Source organism: Peromyscus californicus, unplaced genomic scaffold, assembly GCF_007827085.1.
Source record: "Peromyscus californicus insignis strain IS unplaced genomic scaffold, ASM782708v3 Scaffold_8__1_contigs__length_139910024, whole genome shotgun sequence".
NCBI lineage: Eukaryota > Metazoa > Chordata > Mammalia > Rodentia > Cricetidae > Peromyscus > Peromyscus californicus.
The window spans coordinates 104,039,014-104,066,461 of record NW_026294606.1 but is presented as its reverse complement, the minus strand read 5'-3'; the positions used below and the strand labels follow the sequence as shown (position 1 = coordinate 104,066,461).

Genomic DNA, 27,448 nt, shown 5'->3' with positions numbered 1-27,448 from the left:
GTCTTCGTTTTCAAATTTGGCAGGTGGTGTCTACGTGCAGAGTTTTACAGCCTGAATGGTACTTCCCGCATGGAGTCAGTTGTGCTAACGTCTGGGGGCCTACTAAGGTCTGGGGCCCGGTTAGAAAATAAGCTTTTACATGTGAGGCATGGTTTCCCATGCTCTGGGGAGGCAGAAGCAGGTGGATCTCTGAGTTTGAGGCCAGCATGGTCTACATAGTAAATTCCAGGACAGCCAGGGCTATGTGGGGAGACCCCGTTTCAAAATGTAGCAAAAATCAAATAAGCTGCTACCCATTTTTTTCTCTTATCTCATGCCCCAACTCAAAATAACTATCACTCCTAATTCTATTTTCATAATTTCCTTTTTGTTTTCAAGTTTTATGGCATCTGTATGTGTTTTATATATATAAGCATACACATTTCTATTTTTAGTTGTTTTTTTTACCTAAAATTATATTATGATGAAAACATGTAGCATAAAATCTATCATCTTACCCTTTACATTTGTCGGGTGTTTCGTGAGATAGGATCTTGCTATATAGGGTTAAACTCCTGACCCTCCTGTTTCTATCTCTTGAGTCCTGAGATTTATAGGCATGTACCCATTATGCTGGGCTTGGCTTGTTTTATTTTTTTTCTCCTCCTCCTATTCTTCTTCTTCTTTTTTTTTTTTTTTTTTTTTTTTTTTGTGTGTGTGTGTGTGTGTGTGTGTGTGTGAGAGAGAGAGAGAGAGAGAGAGAGAGAGAGAGAGAGAGAGAGAGAGAGAGAGATAGGGTCTCACTATGTAGCCCTGACTGTCCTGGAATTCATTATGTAGACAAGACTGGCCTCAAACTCATAGAGATCCTCCTACCTCTGCCTCTCCAGTGCTGGGATTAAAGTCATATGCCACTACACTTGGCTTCTTTCTTTTCCTTTCCATTTATTTATTATTTAAAATTTTTTTCATTTTACATACCAACCACTGTTCCCCTTCCCTCACCTTCTCCTGTCCCCCTTCCTCCCTTCTTTACTTTTTGTTTTGTTTTGTTTTCATTTTATGTGTGTAAGTGTTTTACTTGCGTGTATGTCTGTGTTTCACATTTGTGCCTGGTGCCTATGGAGTCCAGAAGAGGGCATTGGATTCCTTGGAGCTGAAATTACAGACAGTTGTGAGCTGCCATGTGGAGCACCTGAATTGAACCCAGGTCCTCTACAAGAGCAACAAGTGCTCTTAACTGCTGAGCCACCTCTCCAGCCTCTTGGTTTGTTTCTTTTTTGGGGAAGGGGTTTTGAGACAGGGTTTCTCTGTGTAGTTTTGGTGCCTGTCCTGGATCTCGCTCTGTAGACCAGGCTGGCCTCCAACTCAGAGATCACCTGCCTCTGCCTCCCGAGTGCTGGGTTAAAAGAGTGTGCCGCTGCTGCCTGGCTTTGGTTTGTTTTGTAATGATGTAAGATGGGTTGGTTTACTTTGTAGGGTGAGGAGTTATTTGTTCATGGTTACATCTACTTAAAATTCTATTTATTTTTATTACTGTTATTATTGTTGTGTTTGTGTGAATGTGGGCATGCCTTTGCCATGGTACATTCTTGGAGGCAGGGGACAGTTTTAGGGAGTTGGTTTACTGTTCACTATGAGTTCTAGGGATTAAACTCAGTTTTTCAGGTTTGCCATCAAGTGCTTTGCTGGATAAACCATCTTACTGGACCTACATCTACTTCTTGACAGAAATGTCACCCTGTCACTTCTCTGGGACATTTAATCCAGGTAGAATATCCCTGGGCAACTCATATCTGTATGTCTGCCAGATGTTGCCTTTGCTGTCATTTTACAACATTGTATAAAACATCTTAACTAGAATAACTTGGTCTTCAGTTCAACTGAGTGATATACTTACTGTATGTCAGCTTTGATTTTTCTGTTGATTTGATATTTTTTTTAATTGATTAATTTTTTTGTTTTGTTTTTTTGAGACAGGGTTTCTCTGTGTAGCTTTGGAGTCTGTCCTGGAACTCATCTGTAGACCAGGCTGGCCTTGAACTCACAGAGATCACCTGGCTCTGCCTCCCGAATACTGGAATCAAAGGCGTGCAACCACGCCTGGCTGATTTAATATATTCTTTTTTTTTTTTTTCCTGGTTTTTCGAGACAGGGTTTCTCTGTGTAGCTTTGGTGCCTGTCCTGGATCTCGCTCTGTAGACTAGGCTGGCCTCAAACTCACAGAGATCCGCCTGGCTCTGCCTCCCAAGTGTTAGAACTAAAGGCGTGCACCACGTGCACCACGTGCACCACCACCACCACCACCACCACTACCACCCGGCATTGATATATTCTTTTAAAAATTTTTAAAAATTTTATTCTATGTGTGTGGGTGTTTGCATGCATGTATGTCTGTATACCATGTGTGTCCTTGGTGCCTGAACAGGCCAGAAGAGGGCCTCCTCTTCGGATCCCCTGGAACTGGAATTACACACAGTTGTGAGCCCCCAGGTGGGTGCTGGGGACATAATCTGGACCCTCTATTTGAGCAGCTCGTGCTTTTAACTGCTGAGCCATCTTTCCAGCCCCAATTTAATAAATTCTTAACTCTGAGGCAAGAACCTTTGTAATATAACCCCTCTTCGATTCTAAATGCACTTGAGAATATAGCAATATAGTAGTCATTCATTTTCCCTAGACAGTATTCAAAGATCTAGGTATGCTGAGTCTGTCCTGGCACTAGGTATTCATGCTGAAAAGAGTTGTTGTGAATAGAATTCTGACTCTGTTCTTCATATCAGTTGAAATGAACAGGGAAATTTCATTTGTTCATCTGTTAATGCATTTTTAGTAATGAAAATTATGAACTTTGTAAAGAAAATGATTAAAATACCAACACAAATATATTTATCCACAAAAATAGTTTATTATGCTTAAAGTTAGAACTGACTGCACATACTACTTAGTTATAATTGATAATGCTTTTCCAAAGGTTTGCCTCTTTTTCTGCCTATTATTTCTAGTGTTAACAGAAGAAAAAAGTTAAAACATTTTTATGTATCTTTGTGTGTGATGTGGGTGGGTATGTTTGCGTGTGGTGTTTGTGTGTGTGTGTATACATGTATGTAGAGGCTGAGGGTGACATCAGGGGTCTTCTTCCCTCAGTTGAAGTCAGAGCTCACTGCTAGTCTAGTTAGCCCAACTGTCTCCTGTGATCCCTTACCTCTCTCTGCCTTCCCAGCTCTGGAATTACAGGCAGGCTGCCAGGTCCACCTGGTGTTTACTTGACTTCCAGTTTTCACTTACGTGGGATAAGCAGTTTATCCACTGAGCTATCTCTCAGCCTTAAGACATTTTATTTTTAATTTTTTCTGAAGCCAGGCACTTTTAGTCCCAGCACTTGGGAGGCAGAAGCAGGTGCCTCTCGGTGAGTTCAAGGACTACCTAGCAAGTTCCTGGACATTCAGGGCTGCATAGTGAGACCCTGCCTCATCGCCCCTCCCCTCCAAATAGGTATTTTTTTATATGATATTATTTTTTGTTGTTGTTTCTTTTATATGTTAGTGTTTTGCCTTCATGTATGTGTGTGTACCACAGATGTGCTTTGGTGCTTGCAGAGGTCAGAAGGTGTCAGATCCCCTGTAACTGGAGTTACAGATGGTTGTGAATCACCATGTGGGTGCTGAGAACTGAACCTGGGTCCTCTGCAAGAGCAACAAGGGCACTTAACCACTGAGCCCCTCTAAAACATTTTTAATTTGACTTTTTCCTTGTGAATTACCAGCCACACACTTATCATTTCCTGTTTTCTAGTATCAAGGCTCAGAGAAGAATGGTCCTGCTGCATGTCCCAGGCTTGTACAGCTTCGGTTTTTTCAGAGAAACTCCATTGCAAACAGTAGTTACCAGGTTAAGGGCAACTTGTTTTTAGTCATATTTTATTTCTTTTTCAAAAAATTGTTTGTTTTTGAGATTGTATTTTAATCACAGCATTTCTTCTCCAAATCCTCTCATATATTCCTCCCTGCTCTCCTTCCAATTTGTGGCCCCTTTTTTCATCAGTTGTTATTGCAGGCATGTATGTATTTGTAGATACATACATATTCCTAAAAACAACCTGTCGAGTGTGTATAGTTTTACCTGTATGTTTGTATGTGTGTATGTTTGTTTGTTTGTTTTCAGGGCTGACCATTTGGCACAGGCCTACCAATTGGGGTGTTCTTCCCTGGGAAGGATTACCTCTCCTCCCAGCTTTACTCAGTTGTAAGGGCAGCTCTTGAGTCCTCACAGGGATCCACCTCTGCCTTCTGGGTGCTGGGGATTGAAGGTGTGTACCACCATGGCTTTTCATTTTGATACAGGTCTGACAGAATAGCCCCAGCTGGCTGGCTTGAGTTTAGGATGCTCTCCTCAACCTCTTGTGATGATAGGATTATTGGCCTCTGCTGTCAGGCCTGGCATATCTTCTTACTGTGAAAGCCTGTTTGCTGGGATATGCCATAGGGGAAAATATCTTCCCAAGTTTTGACTTAGAGCAAATTGGGATGCAGTTCCCTATGCAGTGATTTCATTTTATCTCCAGATGAAACAGCTGATTGGTTTCAGATGAAACAGGTGAATGGCACTCTTACTTCTGCATTAAAATAGCTTAGATGCTGGGCTCTCCTGGGTGGGAGACCAAGATAGAAGCTGTTCTGACCCTCAGGGAACTAGCCAGTAAGTGACGGTGACTGGCAGGTAACTTTGAGAGGTTTTGTATTTCTCTTGAATTAATCTTTAAAACATTAATACTGCTTAAGTGGTTGTTACAAAAAGTAACTAGTTAAAAAACACTAGTATTTCAGGAATACAGGTTTGGATGTGTTAAATAATGAAAATTCCATATCCGCTAATAAGTACATGTCTGCTGAGTATTGGAAGTCCAGACTGAGTATTAGTTTAGAAAATACAGTTTTGGAATAGGTAATACTTAGTTTAAAAAACAAAAAACAAACAAACAAAAAAGTTTTAAAAGACATGGACACGGTGTTTACCTTGTGCGGCCACCAGAGTCCCTTTGACATTTCCAGGTATCTGTAGCATGAATCTTAAAGAGCTCTTATATTAAAATCAAACCTGATGCCAGTTATTGGGGTGAAATGCTGGAAGGTCAGAGAGACAGAACAAGCCACAGCTCACCTCACCTGGCCAACTTCTCAGGTGGTCTTGTTTCCTCAGACTGGAAGCTTCTGTGTTCTCATCCCAATGGCTCCCAGCTGAACTGCTGCTAGAAGCCTGAAAGCTTAACCAGCCAAAAGCTTCTAGTTTCTGGTCTCCATGCCTTATATACCCTTCTGCTTTCTACCACCACTCCCTGGGATTAAAGGCTCGCTTTCTGGGATTAAAGGCGTATGTCACCATGCCTGGCCGTTTCCAATGTGGCTTTGAACTCACAGAGATCCAGAGGGATTTCTACCTCTGCTAGGATTAAAGGTGTGAGTGCCACCATTTTCTAGCCTTTGTATCTAGTGCCTGTCTGTTCTTTGACCCCAGATAAATTTATTAGGGTACACAATATTTTGGGGAATACAATACCACCACAGGTATCTACTTTTTGTTTGTCTGTCTGTTTTGAGACAGGGCCTCTCTGCAGCCCTGGATGCCCTGGAACTCACTGTGTAGGCCAGACTGGACTAGAATTCAGAGATCCTGCCTGCTTCTGCCTCCCAAGTGCTGGGATAGAAAGTGTGCATCATTATTCCTGACAGGTGCCAAGTTTTTAAAAATTTATTAGTTTGTGTATGTGTATACATGGGTATGCAAGCCTCCCCAAAGCATGTGTGGAGGGAAGTCAGAGGACACCTTTTGGAAGTTGGTTCTCTTCATAGGTTCCAGGGATCAAAATCAGGTTGTCAGGCTTTCTCCTACTGAGCCATCTCCCCAGTGCCAAGTATTTGTAGCCCATCGTGTGTAATAGCAGTAGCTGTCAAGATAAGTACTCTCACTATTCTGTTTACAAGTATGGATGCAACGATATCTCAGTTTCTTTGTAACTTATAATTGTAGAATGTACTTCCCCTGTCCTACCTACTTACTTATTCTTTTTTTTTTTTTTTCACTCAAAAGCAGTTTTAAACATACAGAGAAGTTGCAAGAATAACCATTCAGGAAGCTGAGGCAGGAGGAATTCATGCATATGCACACACATACACAAGAGAAAAGTTTTTTAAAAAAAGAAAAGAAAGAAATAGAATGGGCAAGGGACGTAGCTCAGCTGGGAGAGAGTGCTTGCCTAGCATGAGTGAAGCCCTGTGTTCAATCCTCTTCCCTCTGTCTGCCTGTAGTGGCCTCCTACAATCCCAGGAAACAGGGAGAGCTGCTCTTTAAGGTCATCCAGGGCTATATATTGAGTTCCAGGTCAACCAAACTACATGAGGCCCCATCTGAACAAAGGAGTCAGGATGAAGGAGGAGGAAGAGGAAGAAGAAAGAAAAATGTAAAAAACAGAATAAAGAATTCCAGAAATTCTGGAGTTCCCACTTGTGGTTTTCATTGTTGTTGTTTTTGTTGCAGTTTTAATGTTGACGGAGAAAATCGATTATTACCCACACTGTACATTTGGGGCCAGACTATTGTAGAAAACGGTGCTGTGTTCTTCCTGATGCCCTCACAGGAGATACACAGTTTGTTCCATTAAAGGAGAAGGGGGAGGGAAGAAGCGGGTGGAAAGAAAAAGTATTTTGCTTTTCAGAGAGCGCTCTATTTAGCAAATGCCATTTCCTTCCAGCATCCTGGTGGGGAAGAGGTTCTGCTGGAACAAGCTGGTGCTGATGCAACGGAAAGCTTTGAAGATGTTGGCCACTCCCCTGATGCCAGGGAAATGCTAAAGCAGTACTACATTGGTGATGTCCATCCGGTAAGAACTGTCGTATAACTCAGTCACTTATGCAGAGAAAAACTATTGGACAGCCACTAACAGGATGAGAGAATGAATTATTTAGAGTAGAAATTCATTCAACCTAGCCTCAAGCCTGGTTTTCTCCAGAATCATCAAGCTCCTGTGTAGCAATAGTATCAGAAAAGCCAAGGGAACTGGTTTTTGTCTTCTATTGACTGATTTTTGTAATTACTAACACCTGTTCCTAAGACAGCGGTTTGGTTATTAACTATGGATTGTAAGTCCTTCTGTGCTTCACATTCTAATAGGGGATCCTGATATGCTAAAGGGTGGAGCTGGGCCCCTTCTTCAGACCCTGAAATCTCTGAAGAATAGGAACTAACACATTGCTGGAGTTCATTTAGATCCATCTTCAACATTGTTCTCTCTCTCTCTCTTTTTAAACAGAGTGACCTTAAACCTAAAGGTAGTAACAAGGTAAGAAGTCATTACTTTGTCTTATGAGTTTCAAGTATTTCTTCCTTTCTCTTTTTAAAAAAAATATTTGTTTGTTTATGTATTTATTCATTCGTTTATTTATTCATTTATTCATTGATTGATTGATTGATTGATTGAGAAAGGGTTTCTCTGTGTAGCTTTGGCTGTCCTGGATCTCGCTCTGTAGACCAGGTTGGCCTCGAACTCACAGAGATACACCGGTCTCTGCCTCCTGAGTCCCGGGATTAAAGGCGTGCATCACAACTGCGTGGCTTTTAAAAATAATTTAAATAAGAGAAGTAGAAATGGGCTGTAGAGATGGCTCAGTGGTTAAGAACACTGGTTGCCCTTCCAGAGGACCCAGATTCAAGTCTCAGCATCTACATGGTATAGTTCATAACTGTCTATAACTTCAGTCCTAGGGGATCCAGTGTCCTCTTCTGGCTTCTGCTGACATTGCATGCATGTGATGAACAAATGATATTCATGTAGGCAGAACACCCATACACATAAAATAAAAATAAAGGCTAAAAAAAAAGAGAGAGAGCTGGAGTATGGTGGTATATGCTTTGAATCCCAGCACTCGGGGAGGCAGAGGCAGGTGGATCTCTGTGAGTTCAAGTTTACTTTTATCCAAACCAAAATTCTATTTTTAAGGAATTTGGACTTTATACCTATCAGGACAAAAGAATAGCTAAATCTTAAACAGAAGGAAACATTTTAACATTTTGGTTGTGAGCTTAGCCTTAGGAAGCATTTTGTTAATGCTTTGTATGCTTTATTATTGAGACTCCAAAGTGTGTGTGTGTGTGTATGTGTATATATATATACTTTTTTTTTTTTTTTTTTTTTGAGACAGGGTTTCTCTGTGTAGCTTTGGAGCCTGTCCTGGAACTCACTCTGTAGCCCAGGCTGGCCTCAAACTCACAGAGATCCGCCTGCCTCTGCCTCCTGAGTGCTGGGATTAAAGGCATGCGCCACCACCGCCCGGCGAGACTCCGAAGTCTATTTATTGTGGTTTTGAAAGAAATTAGGTTATGGGTTCAGTTTGGGAGAAAATCTTATTCTTACTTATATAAAACATGATAAATGCTCTGATTAAATTTTTTCTGCAAGATATCTTCTTTATCTATAAACTAGAGGTCTTTTTTTCTGTCTCTATTTCCTCAAATTAATTTTTTTAATCCTGTATGCTCAAATTGTCCCATGCCCTTCCCAGTTTGCTCACTGATGCAGCCAAAACAAAAGATGCAGTATTTGAGTATTTGAAAACCTTAATGTGCTTTGCCTTATGTACCAAGAAGAAAGCTTAGAAACCTTTTCTGCCTCCCACAAGCAGGGTGGTGTCATTGCCCATGTTTTCTTCGCTTTCCTGTGACTTCTGTCCTTTAGAAGGTTATTACGCTGCCCTCTGACCTCCAGGGAGAGCAGTCAAGGTGTTCCCTAGCTCCTGGTGCACACAATAGAGACTCCCTCATTCCTCCTTCTAGATTCTCATTCATCATTGAGCTAGGAAATAATGAACAGGTTTGGCACAGCAATTTGAACTGGACTTGGCACAAGAATTCTTTCAATTCAAGAGATTGCTTGCTTGGCAGTGTCTACCTTCTGTTGCTCTGGAATCTAGGTGTTTTTATACATTAACTCTTCTGTCTTGCTCCTGTGCTACTCTGAACTGTTAAATTACAAAGGCAGATGAAATGCTCTTAAACATTTGTAAGCACTGGTGGTTGCCTTTGTCTTTCCCTCCTCATGCCTTACCCATTCTTCTCTCCTCTTGGGACATTAGGGTAAAATTTGAGCTAATTGTGGCCTCAATTGAACATGTTCAGAAAATGCCACTCTCGGTTCATTTCATTCAAAGGATACTATATTTTTTTGAAGAAACACCTTGAATTTAGCAATCATAAAAGCACTCTTTTTTTTTTTTTTTTGAGACAGGGATTCTCTGTGTAGCTTTGGAGCCTGTCCTGGATCTCGTTCTGTACACCAGGCTGGCCTCGAACTCACAGAGATCCGCCTGGCTCTGCCTCCTGAGTGCTGGGATTAAAGGTGTGCGCCACCACCGCCCAGCGAAATCACTCTTTATGTTAAAAAGTAGAAACATATTTATGTAGTTACTGTGTCTAGAAATCTATCAATTGTTTCTTGTTGCTAGTTTTCTTTCTTGGTAATAATAAAAAACAAACAAACAAACAGGAGGCCGTTAGGAACCTTTGTGGGGAGTGGACAGCAGTGTTCTAGAAATTCTGTTGCTTGCATCAACCTAAATTGGGATCCCCTGGAATGAACATGAAAATACAAATCAAAACCGGGCGGTGGTGGCGCACGCCTTTAATCCAGCACTCGGGAGGCAGAGCCAGGCGGATCTCTGTGAGTTTGAGGCCAGCCTGGACTACCAAGTGAGTTCCAGGAAAGGCGCAAAGCTACACAGAGAGACCCTGTCTCGGAAAAAAAAAAAAAAAAAAAAAAAGAAAAGAAAAGAAAAGAAAAAGAAAGAAAGAAAATGCAAATCAAGTGTTCATTTCCTGGTCTTTGACTATTCCTGTTCAGAATCTGTGCAGTTGCTGGATTTGTATTTTGACTAGCCTAGGTGATAGGAAGGAAGCCAGGCACCACACTTTCTGCTGAATGCTGTGCCTGTCATTGCTTTTGAAAAGAGATTGATTAGCTGACATCAAACTGATAGGCCTTGGACTTTTTGTTGTTGATGTTCCATGCAAGAAGTATAGAAAAAGCCTCTGCCGGGCGGTGGTGACGCACAACTTTAATCCCAGCACTAGGGAGGCAGAGCCGGTGTATCTCTGTGAGTTCGAGGCCAGCCTGGTCTACAGAACGAGATCCAGGACAGGCTCCAAAGCTACACAGAGAAACCCTGTCTCAAAAAACCAAAAAAAAAAAAGAAAAAAGAAAAAAGAAAAAGAAGAGAAAGAAAAAAGTAAAAGCCTCCTCGGCTTGCCAAGTGTTCTGATAATTTAGAACTACAACTGTAGTGTAGCCCCATCCTAGGTTAGGGAGGGACTGAAAGCTGGGCTTTCAAGCCTGTTCTTCTACAACTCCTTGTTCCCAGGGGATCTGTCTCCATTAGGATGATTCTGGCTGTTTGTTTCCAGTCAGGCTGTCTGTTATTCTTCAGGCAAATTAGGCAAAGAAAGCCTTTTGGAAAAATTTCAAGAATACCTACCAGGTTTTCATAGAATTATATTCCGAACTGATTTTCTTTTCCAGAAAGAAATTCTTGATCCCTCAGTTTATTTCTGTGCTTGATGTTACCAAAAAGGCTGAGAAGCAATCTGGTTTCTCACAGGTTGAAACTTCTATCCTAGGATATAGGTATCTCTTTCCTTCACTTTTTTATCTCTGGTTTAACATTCACCATCAAGAAGTGGGAGGAAAGCTCATTTTATTAATTCGTTTCTTTTCTTGTGATTCAGGGTTTCTGAATCTGTAAGAAATGATTTTTTTAAGCTTCATTAAGCAGAGCCTTAAGCTTTATAGGGTGGGGTTTAGTTTACATTCTCCGTTTCCTTCTGTGGCATCACTTCTCTCCGCCTTCATAGAGCCGCTCCGCTCTTCCCGTGGAGTGGGGGAGCAAGACAGAAGCAGACATGCTCACTGTCTCTGTTTGGGAGTGTAAGTCAGTTTCCATGCCCACGTCTTCGTCGTTTGCTTGTTAGTCAAGGTCTGTCATATCTGCTAAGGATGACCTTGACCTTCTCACCTTCCTGCCTTCCTTCTGGAGTCACTGTGCCCAGTCTTAGTTTCCCAATTCTTTTAGAAGCAGCTTTTCATGTTACTTTTACTATGGCACAGGTAAATAAGTGGTCATGGTCACTATTGTTTATTTGTAGATTCATAATACTCTCGTTGATAGCCTAGATATACTACGATATAAAAATTTTAAAGATTTGTAATTTATAAATCTGACAACAGATATCACAGTTTCGTTTTTGTTTTTGAGATCTGGAACTCAAAGAGATCTGCCGGCCTCTGCCTCCCTAGTTGTGAGATAAAAGGTATGCCATGATGCCTGGATTTAGTCAGTAATAACTATTTAGAATTAAAAAACATTGGTGGTGGCGCATACCTTTAATCCCAGCACCAGGAGGCAGAGGCAGGTGGATCTCCGTGAGTTTAAAGACAGCCTGGTCTACAAACTGAGTTCCAGGACAGTCAGGGCTATGCAGAGAAACCCTGTCTGGAAAAACAAACAAACAAACAAACAAAACAGACAGAATTTGTGCTTTGGGATATGGTGATGCCAAAGGTCACATGGTGAGACTCTTGTCTTCAAAAAGAAAAAAGAAAATACTTTGTCTTGATAATTGGGGTGACGAGAGTCAGTACTTCAAACCCTCCCTAGCCACGCAGCAGGTGTGGCTACAGGAGAGCCTGTTTCAGAAAAACTCTTTACTGTTCTGTAGGAACAAGGAGTAACTGCTGTGATCAAGGGCTTCTACTGGGCTATGACGTTGCTCCCTGTAGTTTGTCAGACACTTATGGTCCTTGGAAATTGAGCGTAATATGTCATGGCCAGTCACTCTTGAAAAACAAAATACAGTTGTTTTCTGAGCAGTGCCAGAGATCAATGCCTTCTATGAAGTTCTAGAAATAAAATGAGGTATGAGAAGAGCCAGGCAATGTCCTTTTGTACTTTCCAAATAGAATTGGTGGGTCACACTTTTCCCCTTAGAGGTCCAAATAAGGGCGATACCTGGAATGGTCTCAAACTCACCATATAGCAGATGATGACCTTGAATTTGTCATCCTCTCCATCACCTCCTAAGTTCTGGGATCATTTGTGTGGGCCACCACATCTTGTTAATATGGTATTGATCAAATCCAGGGCTTCATGTGCGCTAGGCAGTTGTCACTGTACCAGCTGAACAGTGCCCCAGCCTTTTCTAGTGATGTGCTATGTGTCCTGTCGCAGCGGGCTCTTTTTTTTTTGAGACAGTTTCTCAGTATGGATCCTATAGTAAGTTCTCAAGAGAATCTAGAAATTTGTATTAGGGAGTGTTTCTTGTTTTTAAATTTTGTCATGTCAACAGAAAAGTGTTTTTATATACAACTAGACTGACTACAGGGACATATACTTTGTGAAGCAGTAATTATTGAACTGTATTTTCATCTAGAAAAATTGTTTGGGACTGAAGAGGTGGCTCAGCAGATAAGAATGCATGCTGCTCTTTCAGAGGACTGAAGTTCAATTCTCAGTATCCATATTAGGTAGCTCAACAGCCTAAGGGACCCCATACCTTCCTTTACCCTCACATACATACTCACACATAGACATAATGTACTCATAATCACCAGTAATAACAAAGTTTTTATTGAAAAAGAAATCATTTTCAGTTAAAGCATGAAGGCTGTCCCCAAGATTATATACTACACAACCTTATGTAATTGGGTCTATAAAATATTTAAATCTTAAGTCTTCTGTCCTCTAACTTTTTAAATGGTAATGTGCACCTAATAATAAATTCAAGCCAGGCGGTGGTGACGCATACCTTTAATCCAAGCACTCAGGAGGCAGAGCCAGGAGGATCTCTCTAGGTTCGAGGCCAGCCTGGTCTACAGAGTGAGAGCCAGGACAGGCACCAAAACAACACAGAGAAACCCTGTCTGGAAAAAACAAAAGAAAAAGAAAAAGAAAACATTAGAGAATACACACTTAAGGAATGTGGTAAACTTCATCACCAGAACATAAAGGTAGCAAAGAAAGAGCCAAATTTATGATTATGAAGCATTAAAATAGAGATAGGGTATCATCAGCTAATCACAGATTATACTTAGGCTTTCAAAAGTATAAATAACAGATGCATAACATGTATAAGGAGCTTGTGATTCATTCCTAAACTGTATTTGCTATTCAAAGAGGATTCCAAGTATTTAAAACTTAAGCCTCAACACATCTTCAATAAATCTAACAGTAGTTCCCTAGCTTTTTACTTGCTCACTATAGCTTTTGTGTGGCCACTGACTTAAGAAAAACAAGTCAGGAACTTTTTATTTAAAACAATACTGGAAAAGACTCTCTCCCAGAATTATATCATGGCCCCTATATCACAATGTACTACTATATAAATTTTATTTTTGTTTGTTTTTTGTTTCCAAAATAAGGTTTCTCTGTGTAGCCCTAGTATCCTGGAACTCATTCTGTAGAACAGACTAGCCTCAAACTCAGAAATCCACCTGCCTCTGCCCCTCCTCCACTGACCCCAACATCCCTGTCCATGACTGCAGACAGACATTTCTCCTTCTCATTTTCACAGTGTTTATTGAGAAAATATCTGGGAAAACATTCTTTTGTGGAGCTAGTGAAAGAGAAAGAGATGGGCGTGTGGTAGTAGTGTTCTTCAGTCTCTCTAGACATGAGAGAGCGTTGTTTCTTCTGCTGCTGATCTTAAAGGTCTTGCTAAAATGCCTTGGCTCAGAACATTGTGCTGGAGTAATGATTTTAGAATTTAAGTTCCTCTGAATTTTCACTCTACAAACAATGAAGCTGAGTTAGCCCTGAGCTAGAAATACTATATATAGTTCAGTTTGGGCAGATTTATAAAGAGTCTGTTTGGGACTGGAGAAATGGTACAGTGGTTAGAGCACTAGCTGTTCTTTCAGAGGACTGGGGATCAGTTCCCAGAACCAATGTGGCAGTTTACAACTGTCTGGTAATTCTCGTTTGAGAGGATCCAGCGCTCTCTTCTGATTTCCATGGCCATTGCACCCATGTTGTGTACATAAGATAAACAGAAAACCATCACAGAAGTTTACTTGGTGTGCTAGATAGTTTTTTTGGTTTTTGTTTGTTTGTTGGTTGGTTAGTTGGTTTTTTGAGACAGGATTTCTCTGTGGAACAGTCCTGGCTATCCTGGAACTCACTCTGTAGACCAGTCTGGCCTTGAACTCAGAGATCTACCTCCTCTGCCTCCCAAGTGCTGAGATTAAAGGTGTGCACCACCACTACCTGGCCTGTGCTGGATAGTTTTATGTCAAGTTGGCACAAGCTAAAGTCATCTGAGAGGAGGGAATCTCAATTAGGAAAATACCTCCATAGGATGTAGGGCATTTTCTTAATTGGTGATTGATGGGCCCAGCCCATTGTGGGTGGTGCCATCCCTGTGCTAGTGGTCCTGGGTTCTCTATGTAAGCAGGCTGAGTAAGCCATGAGGAGCAATTCAGTAAGCAGCATTCCTCCATGGCCTCTGCATCAGCTCCTGCCTCTAGTTCCTGCCCTGTGTGAGTTCCTGCCCTCATTGCTTTTGATGATGAACTGTTATATGGAACTGTGAGTGAAGTAAACCATTTCCTCTTCACGCTGCTTTTGGTCATGGTGTTTCATCACCACAATAATAACCTTAACCAAAACACTTGAGCATAAAATATTTCCTTTTACCCTACAAATCCCATCTTTAGTATTATTGTTCATAAAAATATACTTATTTTACTTATTGGTTTTATGAGGAATTAAACCCTTAATACCTTGTGCTTTAGGACTGAGTTTTGTTTTAAATTTTGTGTGTTGTATTTGTGTATGTTTTGTGGATATGTGCACGCAGGTGCATGAGCTCAGGTCTTCATGCAGCAGGCAGTTTACTGACTAAAGCCATAGCCTCAGTGCAGGAACCAGTTTTATTTGAGCAGGCAGTCTGTTTTGTTTTGTTTTTGAGACAGGGTCTCGAATAACCCATACTGGCCTTGGGCTCTTAATCCCCCTGCCTCTACCTCCCAAGTGCTGTAATTACAGGTGTGCCATCATGCTCAGCCAAGCAGTTAATTTTTATTATTAATAATATTGGGCTAAAATAGCTGGGCAGTGGTGGCACATACCTTTAATCCCAGCACTTGGGAGACAGAGGTGTGCAGATCTCTGTGAGTTCGAGGCCAGCCTGGGCTACAGAGTGAGTTCCAGGAAAGGTGCCAAAGCTACACAGAGAAACCCTGTCTCAAAAAAAAAAAACCAAAAACAAAAACCCAAAAAACAATATATATATATATATATATATATACACACACACACACACACACACACACACACACACACACACACACACACACATATATATATGCTAAAATAATAGCAGACTCAGATTTTGTTTTGCAAGTATATTCCTTGAAAAATAAAGAAGCATGCATATTGCTTATGTGGTAGGGCTTCTGCTGGAAGAACTTAGGATTTGATCTGATCTCTCATAACTGAAATCTTAGTTTCCATATGAAAGGTAGAGAGCACTAACATCTGGGTATGAACTTCCCAGCCAGATGTGCCTGAATACCAAAAGAATAAACTACATTTATCTGTAGCCTGTAGGAATTTCACTTAAGTGTAATTAGACTCAGCAGAGTTTTGCTATGGAAGTAAGGGTTGTGGGAAGTGTGTGAGAAGGCAAGAAAGTTACTTTATTTTTTTCTTCTTAGTTTTATAAAATTGAGGAAAAACTGAACAACAAAAGCAAAGCTAAACTAAACTTAGGTGGCTTCTTTCCAAACTGGCTGGAGGACTTGGCTGTTAATAGCTGTGCCTTATGTATCTCTTTTAATATTTCTGACTAAAAAGGAGGGCCACAACTGAGCCTTTACTCTGTTGTCGGGGTCCTGAAGAAAATGGATGATTTCTCTTTCCATTCCTCCAGTGTGGTAGGCAAGTTTTTCTTTTTTTTTTCTCCCCTCCAGGAATGGATTGTTCTTAAAGCAGGGGTATTTTAATGGTATTTAGTTATTAAACATGACATTTTACATTATTTCTTGTTTGTTAGAAATGATTACTATCTCAGCATACTATAGGCTTAGCGCTATCTATATTCTTTCTCCCTTCTTATAATGTAGTCCAGGGCTCACTGTAGTTAGCACATATTCAGAACTTCGGTTATGAAAAGAGTATAAAAGGTTTGAAATGTAGAGGTTCCCTCTGTGTGTTTTCAGGATTGAAGTATGTGTTAATCTGTATGACTGTGCTGTTAGTTCATTCATTTACAAATGCACATACAACAATAATTGCAATCAATTTTATAACAATTTGATCACTGTGAAAAGGAACCATGGCCAGGTAGTGGTGGTGCACGCCTGTAATTCCAGCACTCCGAAGGCAGAGGCCAGCCTGGTCTACAGAGTGAGTTCCAGGAGAGGCACTAAAACTACACAGAGAAACCTTGTCTCAAAAACAAAACAAAACAAAACAAAACAGAAAAGGAACCATGGACCTATTACCAGCCATATTCCATTTACCTCCCAACCCCTCTTGTCCAGCCTAAGGCAACTGCTGACCTCCTGTTTCAATTCATTGTCCATATAAATGGACTTATATAATAGATGGCCTTTTGTGTCTGCCCTTTATCACTTAGCATAGCATAATGTTTTGAAGGTTCATCCATGTTGTTGCATACATCAGTAAGTAATTACTTTTTATTCCCAAAATGTATTTATTTATTTTATGTGTCTGGGTGTTTTTTTTTGCATGCATGTCAGTACACCATGTGTACCTGGTGCTTGTGGAAGCCAGAAGAGGGCATCAGATTCCTATGGGACTGCAGTTACAGACAGTTGTAAGCCTCTATGTGAGTGCTGGGAATTGAACCCAAGTCCTCTGGAAGAGCAGCCATTGCTCTTAACTGCTGAATCATCTCTCCAGCCTCCAAAATCTAAGTTTTAAGATTATTTGGATCAAGTTATCGTGTTGCACACTTGTAATCTCAGCACTTAGAAAGCCAAAGCAGAAGGGTCTTGAGTTTAAGGCTAGCCTGGACTATGCGGAGTGAATCTATATTTAAAAAAAAAAAAAAGAGATTCATTTAGTATTTTTTTTTCCCTTAAACTGCTCTTCCCCTTTTCATTGTTAAATAATCCCAGGTTGGAGAAACGGCTCAGTAGTTAAGAGCATTGCTTGCTCTTGCAGAAGACCCGGGTTCTATTCCCATGAACCATATGGAGGTTTTCAAATGTTTGTAACACCAGTTCCAGGATGTCCAACACTTGCTCCTGGTGCACATACACACATGCAAGCAAACACTTAACACGTAACATTAAATAAATCTTAAAAACAACAACAGCATCAAAGGTTAAATAATCCCCAAAGTCCCAAAAAGTAAGCTAGATCATTTCTGTAAGCTGTGAAGTAGTAGTCTGCATGCCCAAGAGCATTTGACAGTTGATGGTTTTGCAAGAGAAGAGATTTGAGGACTTTTTAAAATGTTTTCAGAAATTGTGATCTTAGCTATGCTGTGGTAAGCCCAGTTAAATAGGACTGTCATTGTGACCCAAAATATTGGTCCATTTCAATAGACTTGTTTTGTTTTGAGACAGGGTTTCTCTGCATAGCCCTGGCTGTCCCTGGAACTCACTCTGTAGACCAGGCTGGCCTTGAACTCACAGAGATCCACCTGCCTCTGCCTCCTAAGTGCTGATATTAAAGGTGTGTAGCACCATCACCTAGCCATTTCAATAGACTTATATCAATGATATTTTTACATGTAAAAAGCTTAGGTCATTTCTATATTCTCTTTAGTAATTATTCACTAAGAAATACCAATGTATTATTAGAAATAGAAGACTTTAAGCCTTTTACCTAGAGGCTATAGGCATCAAATGTGTAAAGGAAATTCTGTTATTATTTACAGTTTATCTAGATATCCAAGAAGACTTACATGCACTGTACTAATGCTCTCTTTCTGTTATTTTTGAACATGTGACTTCTTCAGGATCCTTCAAAGAGCAGTACGTGCAAAAGGTTAGTATCTCCCTATGAAGTTCCTTACACTCTGCATAATGTTTGGTAAGAGGTTCTTTTTAAGTGTACGTTTGGGGCTAGGGAGATGGCTCAGCAGCAAAGAGCACTGGCTGTTTTTCTAGAGGACCTGGGTTTGAGTCTCAGCACCTACATGGTGGCTCACAACCATCTCTAATTCCAGGTCAGGGGGTGGGGGTGGGATCTGATGCCCTCTTCTGGCCTCTGGACATTAGGCATGCACATTATACAGACAGATATGTAGGCAAAATATCTATATGCATAAAATTTAAAAAGAAAAACCAAAGCAAAGAATTTCTATGCAGATACAGGCAGCAGTAGTTCGTTTTGGGGAGGGAAGGGTATTAATTATTTTAAAAATAGGGTGTGAAGTTGGGAGGGAGACAGGGTGGAAACTCTGAGCAGTGGTCCTCCATCTCCTAACGCTACAACCCTCTAGTACAGCTCCTCTTGCTGTGGTGACCGCACCATACAGTTATTTTTTTTATTTTTTATTTTTTGGTTTTTTGAGACAGGGTTTCTCTGTAGCTTTGGAGCCTGTCCTGGACTTGCTCTGTAGACCAGGCTGGCCTCGAACTCACAGAGATCTGCCTGCCTCTGCCTCCCGAGTGCTGAGGTTACAGGCGTGCACCACCACTGCCTGGCTTCCATAAAGTTATTTTTGTTGCTACTTCATAACTGTAATTTTCCTGCTGTTGTGAAACATAATGTAAATATCTGTTTTCTGATAGTCTTAAGTGACCCCTGTGAAAGGGTCATTCAACCCCCAAAGGGGTTGTGACTGACAGTGGAGAACCATTGCTCTTGAGAGTTGGAGGGGGTAGTAGTGGAAGGACATCACCAAAATATAACATATGAATGTATGAAATTTTCAAAGATCATTGTTGTTTTTAAAAGAATTATTATACAAAATACATAAAGAATCTTGCAAATAAACTTTTAAAAATATCCCAATAGAATATGCAAAAAGATTTGCATTTAAATACTTTACACGGAGTTGGGGATTTAGCTCAGTGGTAGAGCGCTTGCCTAGCAAGCACAGGGCCCTGGGTTCGGTCCTCAACTCCAGAAAAAGAGAAAAATAAATAAAAATAAATAAATAAATAAATAAATAAATAAATAAATAAATAAATAAATACTTTACACAAATAGAGGCATGTAGAAAAAGGTTTGGTGTCATATCACTAAAATCTATTTCACACCTAGTATGTGGGCAAAAACTAGAGTTCCTACACATAAAAAGACTTGCTTATTAGGAAGGGAGTTACCAAGACTCTTAATCCCTCTTCTGGGAGCATTCACTTTGAGAACATTTTGGCAGTGTCTAGTAAATAACTTTTGACCTAACAATTCCATTTTCTATGGAAGCTACAATAGAAACATGTCACAAATCAGAGCATAGTGTGCCTGCCTTATAGTCCCAGCTACTGGGAGGGTTGTTTGACCCAGAAGTTTTGAGACCAACCTTGGCAACATAGTAAGACTATCGTCCAAAAGAAAGGTACATGGAAACAGATACGTGAATATTTATAGCTGGGGCTGGAGAGATGACTCAGTGGTAAAGAGCATTGTCTGCTCCTGGAGAGGACCCAGGTTTGCTTCCAGCACCCTCATGGCAGTTCACTATCAGCTCTCTAACTCCAGTTTTGGGGGATCTGACACCTTTTGACCTTTGAGAGTGCCAGGAACTCATATGGTGCACATACATATAATCAGTCAAAACACCCATACACATAAACTAAATAAATTATAAAAAATTAAAAAAAAAATGTCAGGTGTGGTGCCAAGGCTGTAGAGTGAGACCCTATCAAAAAAAAAAAAGATATTTATAGCAACATTACTCAAGACATTCAAACACTGGAAAAACTTCAAATATCTATTGAACGAGTAATAAAATGAACTCTAATATAGTCATATGGTAAAATAATACTGAATAATAAAAATTAACAAATCACAATTATTTGCAGTAACCTGGATGAATCTCCAGAAAAAAATGCTGTCTCTGGCACAAAATTATTATTGGTGCTCAGTCTCTTTGAGTCCAGTGGAAAAGCAATTCTTGTTTGTCTTCACACTTAAACAGTAGCAAAAGTGATGTGAGACTTGGTGGCAAGTCTTCTCTTTGTACTGGAGAAGTTTTCTTCGGTGTTTTCTTGGGGCCCTCTCTCTGGACTCGAGTCTTTCGCAGCTGCTCTTCAGAAAGCCTCAGTTACTTAAGGGTTCCCGTGTTCCACAGTCTCTGCTGTGCATGCTGTCTTGGCCTTCTAAGCAAAGCTGCCTGCCTGTCATTCTCATTGGTTGGGAGTAACTTGCCACTGTACTTCTGTGTGCACTGTGCTAGATGTGTTTAGGCAAAGAGAATAATTTTGTTAACAATCTCAGCTGGCTTTATTTGTTTGGAACTTTTTTATACCAAGATTGGATATGTCTTAAATAGAGGGGCAGCCAAATCATTTGGGTCACAAAAAGCCTCACAGCTTAAGCCTGGCAGAGCTAATAAGCTCTAGTAAAGAATTGTTTTAAGGGGGCTGGAAAGATGATTCAGCAGTTAAGAGCACTTGCTACTCTTCTAGAGGACCTGGGTTCAGTTCCCTACACCCACATGGCAGCTCACAACCGTCTGTAACTCCAATTCCAGGGGATCTGACACCTTCTGGTCTCCTCAGGCACAGGGCATGCAACTGTATAGAGACTTACATACAAACCAAACACCCATACACTATACATATATATACACACACACACACACACACACACACACAGACTAAGAATTGTTTTAAGGAGAGTGGTGTCTGCTCTGAAACTCCTAAAGGAAGTCACCTGCAGTACTTCTCATGGCATTGCTACTTGCTTAACTTCTTTCAGAACAACCCGTGTACTCTGTATATCCTCAGTACTGTCCAAAATTAAAACTAGACATTAAGGGGTTAGAGAGATGGCTCAGTAATTAAGAGCAATTGCTGCTCTTGCGTAAGATCTGGGTTTGGTCCCCAGCAGCCACATGGTGGCTTGAAACCATCCACAACTTCAGTTCCAGGGAGATCTGATGCCCTCTTTTGACCTCTGAGGGTACCACAAACCCACATGGTGCATATACATTCATACAGGCAAAACACTCACAGATATAAAATAAATAATAAATCTTAAAAACAAACAAACAAATAAAACTAGACATTGAGAGCCTGGCCACCTGACTCCCATTAGCAGCTTCATACTTGGCATGCAATAATAGGATAGATAATATTAATATCTATATGGGGTCTGGCCTCCAGCACCATACACATAAAAATTAATATTGCAATGTAATAATTTGTAAAAAAAATCACAAAGGCAAATTTTAATATCTATAACCCCATAACCCAGAAATAACCAGTATGTCTTGATAGAAACACCTAGAAAGATATTTATGTATATCTAGTTGTTGTTTTCTTTTTAAACACCAGAGCAACTGTGAACTTTTTTCCTAATATTTGTGTGTATCTGTATGCATGTGTGTGCATGGGAATGCAGATTTCATCCTCAGGAACACTGTCTCCGAGACATGGCCTCTCATTGTCCTAGAGCTCACTAGTTAGGCTAGACTGGCACATACCAGGGACCTGCCCATCTTTATCTCCCCAGCACTGAACTTTTAAGCATAGGCACTGTTCCCTGAAGTTTTACTTGAGTTCTGGGGATCACACTCAAGTCCTTAACTTACTGTCTCCTGCTCCTCAAACTCTTGATCTTCCTGCCTCAGCACCCAAATGCTGGGATTATGGGGTATGTATGTGTGTGTGTGTGTGTGTGTGTGTGTGTGTGTGTGTGTGTGTGTGTGTGTGTGTGTGTGTATGTGTGTGTGTGTGTGTGTTTCTTTTTTTGTTCTGTTTGTGTGTTTGACAGCATATAGCTGGGGTTGGGCTGGCATTTACAGTGTAGCCTAGGCTAGCCTTTAAGTTGCAGCAATTCTCCTGCCTCAACTTCCAGAGTGCTGGGTTTGCAGGCATGTACCACTGTGTATCTGTTTTGATAGCATACTATGCATTCTCTTCTTGTGTTCTGGTGCTAGTGCTCAAACCCAGGGCCTTCTGCATGGTAGGCAAGCATCTATCACTGAGCTACAGCCTTGTTTTTGTTGTTGTTTGTTTTTTGTTTTTTTAGTGGGGTGTCACTCTGTGGCCTTGAACGCTCAGAGATTTACTTGCTTTTGTCTCCAGAGTGCTGGGGTTAAATGGGTACATGACCTCTCCCTGCAAGTTAAATCTTTTTTTATTTTTTTACATCCTTTTTAAAAGGAAGGCTTTAGGGCCCTGCAAGATGGCTCAGCAAGTAAAGACACCTGCCGAGTCTGGTAGCTGAGGTTCCCACGTGGTAGGAGAGAACCATTCCCGCATGTTGCCCTCTGAGCTCCACATGCACATCACACCATGCATGAGCGCATCCATGCACAGGCACAGATAAATGGAGAGTTGTGGTTTTTGTTTGTTTTCCTTTCAAATACTGCATAGTAAAAGTTTAAGAGAAAATCAAAGTAAATCAAATCAAGATTCCTGTCTCATGAGTTTTAAAACATAGGTGCTGAAAAACATTCTGTTATTTGGGTAAAATAGTCTTAACTTCATTGCTTTTTCTTCCTGCTCCAGTTGCTGGGCATATTGGATTCTCCCCGTCGTGGGCGCTATTCTTGTAGGTTTCCTGTATCGTCACTTCACGAGCGACAGCAAATCCTCCTGAGGAGACCGTGCTGAAGTGTGGGAGCGCATGCTCCAGGGAGTGAGAAGTAGAGACTGACTTTGGAGGCTGCAGCAATGCTCCCTCCTTGAATCCTGCCAGTTCCCCCACTTGAAGCCAAGATGGTTGACCAGATGTCTATCCTCCTTCGATCTAGGACCAAGGTCCTTCGCCAGCCAGAGCCTGATGCCCAGAGCAGCTACTCACATTGTGTCCTTGCCAGGGTTTCTTCTCACTGGCTTCCACTTGTTCCCTTCATTTCGAGAGTTAATACTGATGATTAGCGTTCCTGTGTTGTATTGACACGGCCTTTGGGGACAAGATATGATTTCTGATACTTTGAATTTGCATTAGATATATTTAAGGGAACAGTACTCTAGTTTTGAATCTTTTCCTGTTTTTCTTTTAAGTAAATTTATTTTTTTAATTCTGATTTAATTTTGACATTTATCATAAGGGGTTTAATTCATGAAGTTAAGATGTGTCTCTCTTAGTTAAAACATAGCTGCCAATTATCTTATTTATGATTATTAAAAGTAAGGGGCCTGAAAGATAGATCTTAGGGTAAAAGCAATTGCCACAAAGCCTGATGACCTGAGTTTCATTCCCTGGACCCACATGGTAAAAGGAGAGAATCAATTCCCAAAAGTTGTTTTCTGACCTCCACATGGATGCTGTGGCCCTAGTGTACACGACAGGTACACACTTTTAGACATAACACACACAGGCACAGGCCAAGCACACATTAAACAAATGTAATTTAAAAAACATATACAAAAAAAATAAAAATTAAAAAAAAAAAAGACTATGTGGTTTTCTCCCTCCCAGATAGTGTAGCTGATGGCACCTCCCGTCCCTAAGTCCAGCCCCTTTCTTCCCAAGAGTACTTTACAAAACTCTGCATCCCTTTGTTTCATAGGTGTAGAAGAGCTGAAGAAAGGGACCAGTGAGTTAAGGTGAATTCAGAATAATCTCTTTTCAAAAGGGAACAAAACACCACTTACAGGACAGCAGTTTAAAGAAGCAAGCGACTTGCTCTCTCTGCCCAACACCAGTTTCTGATGGTCTTCCACCCTGGCCGTCTTTACTGGGGAAAGATAAGTGTTACCATGGAGCTTCCCTAAAGCCTGGGATTATGTCTGTGGGGCTTCACGGAAGGCTCTTGCTGTTTTTCTGTTTACCCATGAACAAAGTTTTGATTCCCTGTTTTACCAAAGTAAGAGACTCAAGTTTGGCCTTATCTCGGTAAAATAACTTACATATAAATGTCTTTGTCGGGGCATGCCGCTTCAGATCGGGAGACCTTGCCAAGAGACTTCTGTTCTCGTCTGTGGTTTACCTCCATGGCTCCAACTTGGTGATCTTGTTCTACTTTTCTTTTGAGGATTATTATGATAAGTCTGGAAGCTTTTTCCCCCTCTCCCTTGGATATGAATTTCATTGGAAAGTAGTTAATCGTTTAAAATTACTGTTTCTCATTGGCCCAGGCACTTTCCTGGCATCTTTGGCTTCATTCTTTTCCCCGTGGCGGTACCTGACAGTTTTCCAGCTGTTTTTTACCCATTAGCCAAGATTTTCCAGCACATCCTTTGTTCATTACCAGTCTGCTTCTGGGCTGTTGTCACATCCAGCAGGAAGCCATTCAATTCTAGAAGGACCAGAGATGCTGGGAAGTGTCTCCTGCCTCCCTTCCAGCTTGCCAGGGGCTTGACAGGACAGGAAACTGCACATTAAACCAGTCTGCCATGCAAACTATTTAAGAAAAAGTTCAGCCCAGGACTTCTATCCTGTGATTTAGCAGTTGAATGAATTCAGAATTCATCAAAATAGCATTAGCCTTTTCCTTACATACTTGGATATGATATTTTAGAGTAACTTCTAGATGACTTTTATATATCAGGGATATAGACTTAAACTTTCTCTTTAGAGATGTCTGTGATATGATAGATTGAAATTGTCGTCATTCTGTAACAAGTGCCGTGACTGAGTACGCCTCCACTTAAAGGCGAGGAAGGCTTGTGTGCAGTGAGGCCTGGAGTCCACTTCTGTGCTAGCCAGGCTACATGGAAAGAACAGAGGTACATGGAGGTACAGGAATGTTCAAGCTGACACTAAGCCTGAAGATAACTTGGATCAGTTGTGAATATGTTGGCAATCGGCTTTGCATCCAGTGAAAAACTTCTGGTTATAGGAAATGTTAAGAACTGGTTTTGGCTGGGCAGTGGTGGTGCACACCTTTAATCCCAGCACTTGTAAGGCAGAGAGGCAGGAGGATCTCTGAGTTCAAGGCCAGCTTGGTCTACAGAGCAAGTTCCAGGACAGCCAGAACTATATAGAGAGACCTTGTTTCAACACCCCCCACAAAAAAGAACTGTATTTTTTAAGTAAAATTGGTGTTTTGATATTTCTATGGTAAACATCAATACAAAAATCGTGTTTTTCTGTTTCACATCTGTGTCCTTTCCCTGCTTTTATCTGAGTTTGTTTCTTTTACTGAGAGCCAGAAGGAAAAGATTTTCATACTTTTGTCTTTGCCATTTATGAAATCCATCTAATACCCAGGGCTTCTTTTGAACCACTGATAATGTGATGTCATTTTATGTTATAAAAAAAGTTGCTTTTTTTTTTTTTTTTGGCCAGGCATGGTGGTGCATGACTTTATTCCCAGTGCTTGGAGGCAGAGGCAGACAGTTCTTGAGTTTTAGGTCAGCCTGGTCTACATTGCAAGCTTCAGGCCAGCCGAAGCTACATAGTGAGACTGTCTCAAAACAAAATCACAAAACCCCTTTTAGGTCTGTCCGCTATATAATTCTGTTGCCTACATAAACAGCTAGGGGATGAGGGAGGTCTTAGCTGAGAGTTTGTTAAGACTTTTCCTAAACAAAGCAATACAGCATGTGCAGCAAATGCATTAAGAAAGACTGAACTTGTTAAAGAAGCCTTGACATTTGTGGGTCATGCAGAATGTCCCTGTTGGCTGAGAGTACCCCTAACTTGTGGGGTGTTTGGTTGTTTATTCTTAAAGTGGCCTGCTGCCATCAAACACAAAAGAGGGAATTTGTGCTACTGAGACACAAGGTGTTACTGCCCATTCTCTTAAAGTTCCTACCTGGCCCTGGGAGCTGGTTTTCCTTTCCAAGTGACTGCATGTTTGGAAAGAAAGCAATGGGGCACAGTTTATGGGCTGTGTTTACAACTCCTTGTGTGATTACTTAAGCAGAGACGAGTCTGTCTGTCCAAAGCTATCATTTGAGCTATAGGCTCTTTCAGCAGTTGCTGCCGGGGCTGATGGTGTTGGGTTTGTGCTCATTTCGTGCTGCTGTGGGGCAATGAGAAGTGCTGTTACAGACGGATGTGTCATCACGGATGGCACTCACACTTCATCTCAGGTGATACCCGTCTGGCTGAAGTCCACCTGGGGGACTGAAGCACAGCATGACTGTTGTTGCCTCCTACCCCAAGGGAAATGCATCCAGACATGGCATGTCTCAACAAGAAACTGAAGGTTTGAAGCTGTGCGATTCAGTTGCCAGATATCGCAAAAGTAAAGGAGAGCTCCGCCATATTTGGCCAGCTTTGGAATTTGTGGGGGTGACCTAGGAGGGGGTTTCTGAAGAAGCAGAGATGTGCCAGTCACCTGCCTTATGCCCAGTGTCTTACTCAAGAATTTCAGTGGTCACTCCTTGCCCACGCCTGTATCGCCTACACTGGCTGCTTGGGCAGAACACCATTTCAGTTTTTTAACTTGCTTTCTACTGCACCCTCCACTGTGAGTAACTAATATTAACATTCCTTCTGTGTATTCAGTGATGGAGTTTGTTTACCTATTTGATTTCAGCTTATTTTGAACAAAGATCTTTGTCTCTTTCTACTGGCATGTGCACACAGTGAATGTTTGTTAGAACTACACAATAAAGATACTGTTTTCCTTTTCTTGCCCTGACTACAGTTGCTTTTTAAATTAAAAAATCGGCTTTTTTTTTTTTAAAGAAATGTTGGTGCTGTACTCCTCAGGTATTCTGAATGAAAATAGTTGGGGTGCACAAAGTTCTGTATCTCTGCCAGCATTTGTTTGACCTAAGTGACAGTGTGCTGTGGCTCTCCGGGGTTCCTTGTTGGAAGTGGATCTCTCACTTGATAGTTGCAAGATAGACCAGCTCTCCAGGTTCTGCCGTGCTGAGAGATGATGTGAGCAGGAACCAAAGAACAATCTGGAGTTCTATTTCTACTGGTGAAGAAAAGCCAACACGAGGTAATGTTTTATTATCTGCAGCGCTGGGCCTCAAATGATTGTTTTTCTTGGAACTAGCTAAACTGTTGGGGAAATTTAAAAACAGAGGTTGAGGTTCTGGTGATTGTGTGAAGGAAGGGAATAAACCGTTTTTATAATTACCTCTCTCCCAGACGGATAGCCTTCTAGCATGACCAACAGTAGGTCAGAGTAGATCACTCCTTAGGGCCTGGTGATTCCACTGTGGCAGGAGTCGGGATCAGTGACAGGAAGGGATAGCCCCATTCTTATGCCAGCCTTTGAACCTCATGTCTAACCTCTGATGCTAATAAGAATTCATTATCAGGCCTTCTTCCTGCTGTTTGGTAGATGCGTGACAAATCTTGCTTGATTCATGATAATCTGAGAAGGCTATGATTCCATTTACAAAAATTTAGAGTAAGAAAACCCT

General features: G+C 41.1%; 1 protein-coding gene across 4 annotated transcripts in view; it reads left to right on the top strand.

Annotated features, from left to right (window-relative positions):
• LOC128103297 (cytochrome b5 type B) overlaps positions 1 to 26,699 on the top strand; it is a 44,122-nt gene extending 17,423 nt beyond the window's left edge. The window contains exons 2-6 of one of the 4 annotated variants that reach the window (XM_052727546.1): positions 6,728 to 6,856; positions 7,286 to 7,315; positions 16,781 to 16,869; positions 18,010 to 18,038; positions 22,679 to 22,751. In XM_052727546.1, coding sequence (XP_052583506.1) covers positions 6,728 to 6,856; positions 7,286 to 7,315; positions 16,781 to 16,861 — 240 coding nt within the window. In that variant the 3' untranslated portion in view covers positions 16,862 to 16,869; positions 18,010 to 18,038; positions 22,679 to 22,751. Of the gene's footprint in view, positions 1 to 6,727; positions 6,857 to 7,285; positions 7,316 to 16,780; positions 16,870 to 18,009; positions 18,084 to 22,678 lie in introns of all 4 variants that reach the window. The other 3 variants (XM_052727543.1, XM_052727544.1, XM_052727545.1) reach the window with 3 other exon arrangements.
• The last annotated feature ends 749 nt before the right edge of the window (positions 26,700 to 27,448 follow it).